The 12352-nt window shown below is 44.9% G+C and overlaps 1 protein-coding gene across 3 annotated transcripts in view; it reads right to left on the bottom strand.

The window, feature by feature from the left end:
- Positions 1-12352, bottom strand: part of TENM2 (teneurin transmembrane protein 2) — a 762206-nt gene that overhangs the window by 94566 nt on the left and 655288 nt on the right. For all 3 annotated transcript variants that reach the window (XM_059888816.1, XM_059888817.1, XM_024995296.2), the window contains 2 exons: positions 8720-8930; positions 531-650 (listed from right to left, as the gene is read on the bottom strand). In XM_059888816.1, coding sequence (XP_059744799.1) covers positions 531-650; positions 8720-8930 — 331 coding nt within the window. The remainder of the gene's footprint in view (positions 1-530; positions 651-8719; positions 8931-12352) is intronic.

Raw genomic sequence — 12352 nt, 5'->3', positions numbered from 1 at the left:
GCAGGGTGAAGGCTAAATGTATTTAATTAGACTTCCCTGATTACATCCCACCCCCTCAAAACAGAAGCGAACACACCACCGCTCCTAAAGTCACAGATGAACGCAGAAGGGGTTCACCACAGGACACTGAGGCCTGTGGATCCCTGTCACCCGGCATGGCCTTTGATTTAAAAGAAAATAGGAGTGAGGTTCCAAGGGCTACTTTCCTTTCCTTCTAGACTCTGCCACCCTGAACCTTATCCCCAACATACACCCCTCCCTTCCCCACACACAGAGTGAAAAGCATTTCCGTGCCGTGGAAAAAGCATGGCTGTCAGCAGCCCTGGAGAGGTTGGCTACTCTAGTTATCTTCCATTTTTGAGATCATACCAAAAAATATATATCTGGGCGGGGGGATTCTCCCTCGAGATCTGGCCTGGTGGGTCTCCCCCCAGTCTGCAAGGGGGAGGCACGTGGTTCCAAGCCCATTGCACCATCTGTCTCTTTGCAGCCTCAATACTAAGTAAGTGGAGCCCCACAAAGCTACTTACGTGCCATCTTGGCGGGTGATGGTGTAGCCGTATTTTGGATACTTGACAAAAGACACGTTCACACCAATCAGGGGAGTCCCATCTGTAGTTACTACTTGGCCTCGGATGAGAGAAACCAAACTGAGAGAAAGAGAAACACAAGCTTTTGAGCCATACTCAGGAGAACAAGGGGACAGGCGGTGGGGATCGCCGACAAGTTCCCCTTCTCTGCCAAAGCTCCCCACGCCCCCATCCTCATCTGGTCCCTAAAGTAAGGAGAAGACTTTCAAATGTGAACTGCTGGCTTCACACGATCAGGGGGAGCTGTGGGCGAGAGGTGTGCCTCAGTGCTGGCTTTCCCTGAGGAGCAGTCTGGGCTGAGATCCATGGGTAGTGTCCTCAGTCATTCTACTGGGCAATGGGGTCCCCTGGGCACAGTCCCTCTGCTCTTGGTCTCACTCCGCTTCTTGACATCACTTGGCTTTTGCTTGGCCGGAGCTCTAGGCTGCCCCACATCACTCATGTTTGTGCCTTAGCCTGGCACAGAGAGTATTATCCTCGGGTGAGAGCTTCCCCATCTGCCTACTCATTTCATTTTTTTGGCTTTGGAGGAAGGCAATGTTACTTTTTCCCTCCAGGCTGGGATGACAGAGGGAGTGGGGAATGGGGAGGAAGGGAAGCACACACAGGTTTTTAACAAGGCCAGGGCATATACATACATTGGTTTTTTTTTTGTTTGTTTGTTTTTCTTTTAGTTGCCCTTTAAAAATAAAATTTCTCACAATCCGTGACAGCCTAAGGAAAAGAGAATATGAGAGATATTTTCTCCAGCAGAACTATCTTGGATTCTGGATTCCATGTAACTATATATTTTTCTTACATCAAATTCCTGCTACCCTGATTTTGGGCAGGGGAAGGGGGAAGTGGTTGAAACCCCTCTCAACTTTTGGCCCCTGTGGCAGACACCTTTCCTCTATCCAGATCATAGTAACTAGAATGTTCCCAAGGATGCCAGCATTCAACCAGCTCCTTCGGGGAAATCCCATAAAGCAAAGGACATGATACAATAGTCTACTCAAAATCCATGGAGAGAGAATGCACATGTCTCCCTTTGCCTGAATTCTCCTGAGTTCATAGAGCAATGGGTGAACGAGAAGTTCCACTTCTGCACTGAGGTTCCAGCCTACCAGGCAGGTCTGCAGCTGTATTGTTGGCCCTCAAGCCACTGGGCAATTTGGCAAAGGCAGAGAGGTTCTCAGGCATCCAGGTTCCTGGACATGCTCCCAATTTCTGGACTAGGTAATAAAGCTGACCTGTTCTGTGCCAGAATCTTGTCCAAGTCCGCTCAATTTTTGGAAAGCACTGACTTCTGCAATCCCAAGTGACCAGAAAACTGGAGGGATGTTCTCTCCAAGCACCTCCCTCTCTATTAGCAATCCCCCCAGCTGTTCCACTCCGACCCTTTGATGATCTCAGGAGGGTTTAGACTGTTCCACTGACAGCTCTAATTGTCTGCGACTGGCTGCCTAACAAATGAATTCCATTTTTAGCTGGTTCTAACCACAATGTTAGAGTCTTTTGAAAGTGGAAAACTAATTTATGAAAATAATTCTTTTGTTCAATTCCCTTTCCTTATCTTAGCTCAGACTAAGATTTCTTTCAGGCCTTCCTAGACACTATTTTAAAATCAACGATGTGTGTTGATGACCACAAGGTACAAGCTGCTTGTGACGAGAAAACAAAATTGGGAATGTATCCCACGGTGGAGTTATTTCCCCCCTCCTTTTGAATACAACTGTTATTTCTTTAAATCACTCCTGCAGCACAAGACTTTGCAGTGTGCCATAGGAATAAAGAGAGCTGGGTTGCCTGTGATTTCTACCCTCTATTTTTCTAATTCTTCATTGCTGCTGGCTTCCTACATCTGTAGGCAGTCAATTCGCAGCAAAGATTCAGCTAAGACATGCTATCGGTTCATTTCTATTTATGATTATTGATGTGTAACAATTATCACATTATCTAGATAGTGAGATCTGCTCTATAAATTACAGTGGTGGAGTCAAGGCATTTTAGTTATTTTTGTATGCCATTATCTAGGGGAAACGCCTTCTTAGAAGTCTTGAATTAAGTTCTTTTTTACTCTGAGCTTTGTCCTTCATTATTTGTCAGAGGATAATGCACTGAAATTCACATGCTTAGTGAACTTCAACCTATGTCTTGGAGTAACATTTTCCATTTCTGAATTATGGATCCAAGCCGACATGCTGGAGTGTGGACTCATTTGGGTGGTGCTATTGATTGCTGCCTTCAAAGCTTCAGAGAAGCTTTCTCTAAAGGAAGTTTCTTTTGCCCAGATCTCTGGGGCTGGTACAGTCTACCTAAAATTCTGGAGTCCCTGCCTGCTCCCCAACTTCTTGGCTCTAACCCAGGGTGCCTTCTGGGAGTGGTAGCTACTGGTGAGGAGGATAAGACTGACTTTTAAGGCATAAGTGAAGAAAGAGTATGAAAACAATACGAGAAAATAAAGGATTTAGGGGAGAAATAAAATGTTAATAAGAAGCGGATTAAAACAGAGTATGAGCCTTTGAAAGATGCATTTATAGTATAATCAAATGGTATGCAAACCTCATGGACTTCCCAGGTGGGGCTAGTGGTAAAGAAACTGTCTGCCAATGCAGGATATGTAACAGAGGTTGGATTCGGTCTGTGGGCAGGAAAGATCCCCTGGAAGCAATCCACTCCAGTATTCCTGCCTGGGAAGTCCCATGGACAGAGGAGCCTGGAGGGCTACAGTCCACAAGGTCGCAAAGAGTCATCCTGGCAATGGGAATCACGTCCATAATTAAAAAGAAACATACCAACACAGTCTCTGCCCCAGAACTAGGAATTAACAAGCAGAGAAAATATTTTTTTTGGTTCCAAGATATGTGGTTTATTTTTCTTGAGGGTTACTCATATTAAAATAATATTACTGTGTATAGTATAATCTACACTTACTAAGTTAATTTTACCAATCAAGAAAATAAAATTTATGAGGTTAAATCACTTGCCTAATGTGACACAGCCAGAAGATATCAAGGTTGAAACAGGCGAGGGCTGAGATTATTTTTTTTCCTCTTCTATTTTATTTTTAGTGAAACCAGAACAGAGAGAGGCTAAAGTTGCTGGCCCAAGGTGACCTTAAGAACCCTCATAGTCAGAAAGCTGCCATGAATTGGGGCTACATAGCTTCCCAGGGCGGAGAAGGCAATGGCACCCCACTCCAGTACTCTTCCCTGGAAAATCCCATGGATGGAGTAGCCTGGTAGGCTGCAGTCCATGGGGTCGCTAGGAGTCGGACACGACTGAGTGACTTCACTTTCACTTTTCACTTTCATGCACTGGAGAAGGAAATGGCAACCCACTCCAGTGTTCTTACGGGGAGAATCCCAGGGACGGGGGAGCCTGGTGGGCTGCCATCTCTGGGGTCGCACAGAGTTGGACACGACTGAAGAGACTTAGCAGCAGCAGCAGCTTCCCAAGGAGTTCTAAGGGGCTGCAGAGTTCATTGGCTGTACCATTACCCACACCTCCCCACTCCCACCCTCACCAGGCTCTCCCAGGGAGGACCAGAGTCTGAGTTGTGACGTGGTGATGTCTCCTCCCCAAAGTCTAATGAGTGGGGCTCCAAGACAATCTCTTGTAGACCCAGGGGCTCTTCTAAAGTGTCAGTCAGTTCAGTTCAGTTCAGTCGCTCAGTCACGTCTGACTCTTTGCGACCCCATGAATCGCAGCACGCCAGGCCTCCCTGTCCATCACCATCTCCTGGAGTTCATTCAGACTCACGTCCATCGAGGCGGTGATGCCATCCAGCCATCTCATCCTCTGCCGTCCCCTTCTCCTCCTGCCCCCAATCCCTCCCAGCATCAGAGTCTTTTCCAATGAGTCAACTCTTCGCATGAGGTGGCCAAAGTACTGGACTTTCAGCTTTAGCATCATTCCTTCCAAAGAAATCCCAGGGCTGATCTCCTTCAGAATGGACTGGTTGGATCTCCTTGCAGTCCAAGGGACTCTCAAGAGTCTTCTCCAACACCACAGTTCAAAAGCATCAATTCTTCGGCCCTTAGCTTTCTTCACAGTCCAACTCTCACATCCATACATGACCACTGGAAAAGCCATAGCCTTGACTAGACAGACCTTTGTTGGCAAATTAATGTCTCTGCTTTTCAATATGCTATCTAGGTTGGTCATAACTTTTCTTCAAAGGAGTAAGTATCTTTTAATTTCATGGCTGTAGTCACCATCTGCAGTGATTTTGGAGCCCCCCAAAATAAACTCTGACACTGTTTCCACTGTTTCCCCATCTATTTCCCATGAAGTGATGGGACCAGATGCCATGATCTTCATTTTCTGAATGTTGAGCTTTAAGCCAACTTTTTCACTCTCCTCTTTCACTTTCATCAAGAGGCTTTTTAGTTCCTCTTCACTTTCTGCCATAAGGGTGGTGTCATCTGCATATCTGAGGTTATTGATATTTCTCCCAGCAATCTTGATTCCAGCTTGTGCTTCTTCCAGCCCAGCGTTTCTCAGGATGTACTCTGCATATAAGTTAAATAAGCAGGGTGACAATATACAGCCTTGACGTACTCCTTTTCCTATTTGGAACCAGTCTGTTGTTCCATGTCCAGTTCTAACTGTTGCTTCCTGACCTGCATACAGATTTCTCACGAGGCAGGTCAGGTGGTCTGGTATTCCCATCTCTTTCAGAATTTTCCAGTTTATTGTGATCCACACAGTCAAAGGCTTTGGCACAGTCAATAAAGCAGAAATAGATGTTTTTCTGGAACTCTCTTGCTTTTTGGATGATCCAGTGGATGTTGGCAATTTGATCTCTGGTTCTTCTGCCTTTTCTAAAACCAGCTTGAACATCTGGAAGTTCAGGGTTCATGTATTGCTGAAGCCTGGCTTGGAGAATTTTGAGCATTACTTTACTAGCATGTGAGATGAGTGCAATTGTGTGGTAATTTGAGCATTCTTTGGCATTGCCTTTCTTTGGGATTGGAATGAAAACTGACCTTTTCCAGTCCTGGGGCCACTGCTGAGTTTTCCCAATTTGCTGGCATATTGAGTGCAGCACTTTCACAGCATCATCTTTCAGGATTTGAAATAGCTCAACTGGAATTCCATCACCTCCACTAGCTTTGTTCGTAGTGATGCTTTCTAAGGCCCATTTGACTTCACATTCCAGGATGTCTGGCTCTAGGTGAGTGATCACACCATTGTGATTATCTGGGTTGTGAAGATCTTTTTTGTACAGTTCTTCTGTGTATTCTTGCCACCTCTTTTTAATATCTTCTGCTTCTGTTAGGTCCATACCATTTCTGTCCTTTATCAAGCCCATCTTTGCATGAAATGTTCCCTTGGTATCTCTAATTTTCTTGAAGAGATCTCTAGTCTTTCCCATTCTGTTGTTTTCCTCTGTTTCTTTGCACTGATCGCTGAGGAAGGCTTTCTTATCTCTTCTTGCTATTCTGTGGAACTCCACATTCAGATGTTTATATCTTGCCTTTTCACCTTTGCTTTTCACTTCTCTTCTTTTCACAGCTATTTGTAAGGCCTCCCCAGACAGCCATTTTGCTTTTTTGCATTTCTTTTCCATGGGGATGGTCTTCTTTTTTTTTTGAATTTTTAAAAAAACTTTATTGGGGCAAGTTGATTTACAATGTCGTGTTAGTTTCTGCTATACAACAAAGTGAATCGGTTATACATATACATATCTCCACTTTTTTAGATTCTTTTCTCATATAGGTCACTGTATTGAGTAGAGTTCCCTGTGCTATAGAGTAGGTCCTTACTAGTTATCTATAACTTTGATGGTGATTTTTTTTTCTTTTTTTTGGTTTCACTGGGTCTTCGTCGCTGCATGCAGGATTTCTCTAGTTACAGCGAGCGGAGGCTATCTTCCTTGCTGTGCATGAGCTTCTCATTGCCGCGGCTTCTCGTCGCAGAGCACAGGCTCTGGGTGCTCAGGGTTCAGCAGCTGCAGCACGTGGGCTCAGCAGTTGGGGCGTGCACGCTCCAGAGCTCAGGCTACTCTTGTTCTGGCACATGGGCTTAGTCGCTCCTCTGCCTGTGGATACTTCCCAGACCAGGGACCAAACCCGCGTCCTCTGCGTTGGCAGGTGAATTCTTATCCACTATACTACCAGGGAAGTCCTCTTTTTTATCTGTAGTAGTCCGTATGTCAACTCCAACCTCCCAGTTTATCCCTGCCTGCTCCCCAATGTTCAATATTTTGATTGTGAATTTACACAACATAATTATATAGAATTACACACACATACAAAGGTGAAATCTGGATAAGCTCTGTGGATTGTACCAATGTCATTTTCTTGGGTTTGATATTAGTTATTTGAGATGCTACCAGTAACCTCCCTGGTAAAACATTTTTTTTTTTTGGAGGGGGGTGGGTAACATCCTCTCAGTCTGTAATTACCTGAAAAAAAAATTTAAAAAGTCTATCAGAGATGCATAACAACATATTTACAGATTACATGATACCGCTCTTAGGTTTGTTTTAAAATATATTCTAGTAATTAAAAAAATAAAACAGTAGAAGACATAGATGAAACAGAATTGAAAAGATGTTGCTAAATGTTGAAGCTGGGTGAATAATACATAGGGAAAGCACTAGTTTTGTGTTTGCAGATTTCCCAAATAAAAAGTTTTAGACTTTTTATTAAGCTTAGGACTAAGCCTAACTTACACAGCCTTACTCAATGCTGTAACTTTTCCATACAAATTGAGTTCAATGCTTGTAATTGTTTCATTCACAAAGTTTATTATGACCTTTTATTGCTGCTAAGTTGCTTCAGTCATGTCCGACTCTATGCGACCCCATAGACGGCAGCCCATCAGGCTGCCCCGTCCCTGGGATTCTCCAGGCAAGAACGCTGGAGTGGTCCACGGGGATGGTCTTGATCCCTGCCTCTTGTACAATGTTACGAACCTCCGTCTGTAGTTCATCAGGCACTCTATCTGTCAGATCTAGTCCCTTAAATCTATTTCTCACTTCCACTGTATAATCCTTCTCGAGTTGGAAGCCTGCTTAAACAGCATGTTTCCTGAGTTGCTTCAGGGTCTGCCCAGACCTAAGTGAGGGGGAAGGAAACTAAGAGAAAGATGGCGTGATGAGGGCTGTCAGAGGGGTAAGGGGATGGGGACAAGTTTCTAGAGGTTCCCAGTTCTTATTTCTCCATGAGAAGGAGCACAAATACGGGGCAGGGCATTCCCAAGAAGGTCACACCCGCCATCGTCACATCTGCTGACACCACTGTTATCTGGATCCAGACTGACCCAGAGTGAGAACAGAGATGTGCAGGCAGGCCTGAAGAGGACAACACTGCCACCTCTCCTTGCCTCCTTCCAGCCTCAGCATCAAAACCAGCGCCTAGAAGACACCGACTAGGAGGGCGGGCATCTCAAGGCCAACGCGTCTCTTTGCTTTCTTCTCCAGGGTACAGCTCTAATCTGTCCTGGTGGGAGAGGAGGGGCCAAGCTGTCTACAAAATAAATCCAGAATTTGCCCCAGAACACTCACAAGCCTCAAATTAGCAACCGAGAGCAAATGTAAATTCAAGAGAATCCACTCTGCTGCCGCCATTTTGGAATGAGAAGGGGAAATGCCCAGGCACAACACCTAACACCAAGTAAGGAATTAGCAGATACAATCATTGGGGGTGGGGTGGCTATGAGGATGAAAGCCAATCTATACACATCAGGTCTCTAGCTCATCATAGGTGCTCAATAAATTCTAGCAACTGGCATCATCCTGACTCTAAGACGCCACAAATGATAACTTGTGTTATTGAGTTTACAGCTGCTTTAAAAGCCTATGGTTGATTCATGTCGATGTTTGATAGAAACCAATACAATACCATAAAGCAATTATCCTTCCAATGAAAAATAACTAAATTAAAAAATACTCTAACGAATGAGATATTTCAGTGATGATCAAACAGAAGTCACAATCAGGGAGATTTAGAATAACAATAATGTCATAAAATAATAGATCATCAAAATGATCTAGAAAGCAGGCAGTTAACGGGTCTCCAGCAGGTTCTGCGCCGCAGGGGGTCAAATGCCACAGAAAAGCCAGGAGCACTTCCTCCTGCTCAGACAGGAAGGGAAGCAGTGACTTCAGCCACCTGCAGGGACAGAAGGGCGCCTACCTGCTGTTGAAGGGGTTGTCTCCAGGAATGATGTGGGTGCTGTCTTTGCCAGCCAGGAGCTTGATGCGGTCGTAGAAGGACTTCACGGCAGGTGAGTCTGTCTGGCCCTGCTGAATGATGTCTAGGGGGTCCCGGGACCCTCGGCAGAGCAGGCTATTCTGACAGGCTGACTGCAGGCAGCAGTCAGGGTCCAGGCAGTCCACCAGGCCATCTGGAAGGGCAGAGACAAAGCCAGGGCTCAGCAGATTTCACGGCCCAAAGCTGCTCTGAGATGCTAGCACCTTTTAAAAAAATTAATTAATTAATTTGACTGCACTGGATCTCAGCTGTAGCACGGGGATCTTCGTTTCTTTCACTGTAGCCAGCAGACTCTCTAGCTGTGGCACAGGGCTCAGTAGTGCTGCACGTGGCTTTAGTTGCTCTACAACATGTGGGATCCACTGGTAAAGGATAATTGCAAGGCAGATTCTTGACCACTGGACCACCAGGGAAGTCCTTGAGATGTTAACATCTTTGTCCCCACCAGCCTCGACCCTTCCCAAAGGCCTGGCCTGGCAGGTTTCCCACAACAAGCCTAGTATATTTCCAATATAAATTAAAGACTGAAAGAAAGTTGTTGAGAATGTTGACAAATGGTTATCCCCAGGTAGTAGATTAGTGTGTCTCTTTCTTTTTCTATCTTGTATTAAAACTTTTGTATTTCTACTTTTTCTATTACGAACACGTATTATTTGGGCGGTTGGCAATAAAAACTAACACTTTGCTTTTAAACAACATAGCACAAAAAAATTACCTGTTGCTAGATTTCAGGGACCCATGTTAATGGGTATGCAAGTCACCAAAATGCATGGGATTCCTTAAATCCTGCTTCAGTGGAGAAAAGCATTCCATCCCCACTTTCTCTAAGCCAGGGAGGGTAGTGCTGATTAGTGGGAGCACCAGGGGGTGATGAATGACATTTTCCAGAAAATGTGGAGATATGGCTTTGGCATGAGCATCCACAAACTAAGCCATTAGTTTACCCAATTGCTTCTGGAGCTGCTTTCACCATAGCTGTAGGACTCTGAACATTCTGATTTACTTGCCTAGATTCCTGCTCCTTCACCCGTTCCTGAGTCATCTGTGTTTAGTTGCTCAGTCATGTCTGACTCTTTGTGACCCCATGGACTGTAGCCTGCCAGGCTCCTCTGTCCATGGGATTCTCCAGGCAAGAATACTGGAGTGGGTTGCCATGCCCTCCTCCAGGGGATCTTTGCAACCCAGGGACTGAACCCAGGTCTCCCACATTGCAGGCGGGTTCTTTACTATCTGCGCCACCAGGGAAGCCCTCCTAGTCATCTACGCTTCAATAAATACTTGAGTGCTATTTATGTTCTGAAAATAAAACAGGGAACAAAGAATGATGGTATCGGTCCTAAAGGAGCTGACAGTATAGAGGAGGAAATGGATATGACGCATCCTTTAAGATCCACACTAGGTGTGGCCTCCTCCAGGAAGCCTTCCTGATGATGTCCATGGCTAAGGGAGGTATTCTTGTTCTGTGTATCCCTGAATGTGAGGTTCTCAGAGAATGATTCTACATCAAAATCCCACAGGGAGAATCAGAAGCCTACCCCAGACCTCCCCAGGCAGAGCCTCCAGGAGTAGGTCCTGGAATCTGCATTTTAAACATGATCCTCATGTGATTCTAATGCACCAGAAATATTAGAAACCATTGTTCACGCTAACTTCCTTGTACTAGAATTATCTATCTCTGACTGCTTGCCTTTCTGTCTGGAAAACGAGCTTTTTGAAAAGAAGAACAGTGTCACATTCATTTTTATATTCCTGCTTTGCTTAGTGCCAACATGGAATCAGGACCCAACAAATGTTTGTTGAATGAATAAATGACTGTTTCCCATTCTCCACATGTCTATTAGGAATGGGGATGGGAATGTTTAGGGCAGTGTTTATGCCTTGGGATTCCTATTAGAATGGATTAGTTAGCTAGTCCTTCTTCACTCTGCTGGGAGTTGATTGAATACACAGTGTAGGAGCTTGGAGAGTAACTTGCTTACACCTCCTTGATTTGATAGCGAGGCATTTGGGGGCCATAATTAGCATGATAAAAACATGCACTCCAATCCCGGGCTGTGACTTGATGAACACTTGAACTGGAGCACTGAATCAGAGGCCTGGCTGTGTGCTTTAAATTCACTACAATGTAATTTTTTGGCATTACCCTTTACGTTTGGTTCTGCTAATGAAATTGAAATATATAATTTCACCCAAGTTCCACTGTAATTTAGCAATTAATGTACAATGATTTTAATGCATTACTTTCTTTTTAGCAAACAAACAAATTAGGAGGTTGTGTGTTCTGCTCGGCTTTAAATTACTAAAACTAGCCTCTCATTTTCCACATGGGCAAATGTTGCTCGGGTGTCTCGTAACACGTTTAGATTTACAAAATTTCTTGGAAGTTCAGACACAGGAGGGTGAGCAGGCACGCACACTTAAAATTTAGAGACTTTCAGAGTCATGGCTATGAGTACCTCTGTCCAACGTGCTGGCTGAATTGGGTACCCACCCCCTCAAGAGTCCCGCAAACCTCAGACCTAAGAAACAGTGTTGGAGACTCATATCTCAGCAGCAGAATGATGCCAAGGTACCATTTTACATCAGCCAAGGGCTCCCAGAGCCCTCGGTAGAATATGAAAGAAGAATAGGATAAAAAAGCCAAGTATTCTTCCTGTAACATTGCCTTCCATGGACTGCCCTCACTAGACAGAAGGAATCCACCACAGAATGCCTGCTTTGGATTTAAAAATATCCTGCTGAGATATGTTGGCAGTGCTTCATTCAGCCGCTGCAGAAAGTTCTCAGGTAGAAGAAACCCACTGTTATTAGCACTATAGATTTCTTTAAGGCCACCGGCCTCTTCCCATTAGGAGTTCCATCCGTCTCTGGTGGCCTTTTCCTCCCGAAGCTGGGAATGTGACCCCCCCACCCTCAACCCTCTACCACCCACTCTGTACAGCCAGCTTGAGGGCCTCACGTCGGGATCAAATAATAACTTAAGACAGTCTTTCCTGTTAAGATTCCTCTCCCAACCCCCTCGAGTTGGCTACTCCTTCCGGATCTGTGACTGCTTCAAAAGTGTGGACCTCAAATTTCCTCACTGTTTTTGTTGACTCTGGGCTTTTTATTCAAGGGTCCGTCTGGCAGCAGGAGATGTCCTACAAACACATCAGCAATAGCAGATGGCAAATGCTTAAAATAAAAAGGATATAAATGATGTCCTCCTACATATTTACATTTACCTGCTCCAGACATTATGCATTTGGGGTTCTAGCCGTTATTAAGTGTGAGCATACGTTATGCCTGTAATGACCTCATCATGTTTTGTGATTATGGGCTGCAGCCGCCAAACACTTGCAGACGACACTGTGAACTTGAAATTGGCACTCCAATCTCCCCTCGGCCTGTCAGTCACAAGAAGCGCATCTTTATGCCAGCAAGCCCCTCGCATGGAGTCTGACATGGCAATCTTCAGTAAATTACCCTGTCACTGACAATCTTGCAGTTATCTCGCAAACAATCAAGCAGGCAATCAAACTGTTCTGAATTGCCAGTTCAGGACCTGAGAGGCTG

The sequence above is a fragment of the Bos taurus genome, chromosome 7 (genome assembly GCF_002263795.3).
Source record: "Bos taurus isolate L1 Dominette 01449 registration number 42190680 breed Hereford chromosome 7, ARS-UCD2.0, whole genome shotgun sequence".
NCBI classification, from domain to species: domain Eukaryota; kingdom Metazoa; phylum Chordata; class Mammalia; order Artiodactyla; family Bovidae; genus Bos; species Bos taurus.
This window is presented reverse-complemented; position numbering and strand designations above follow the sequence as displayed.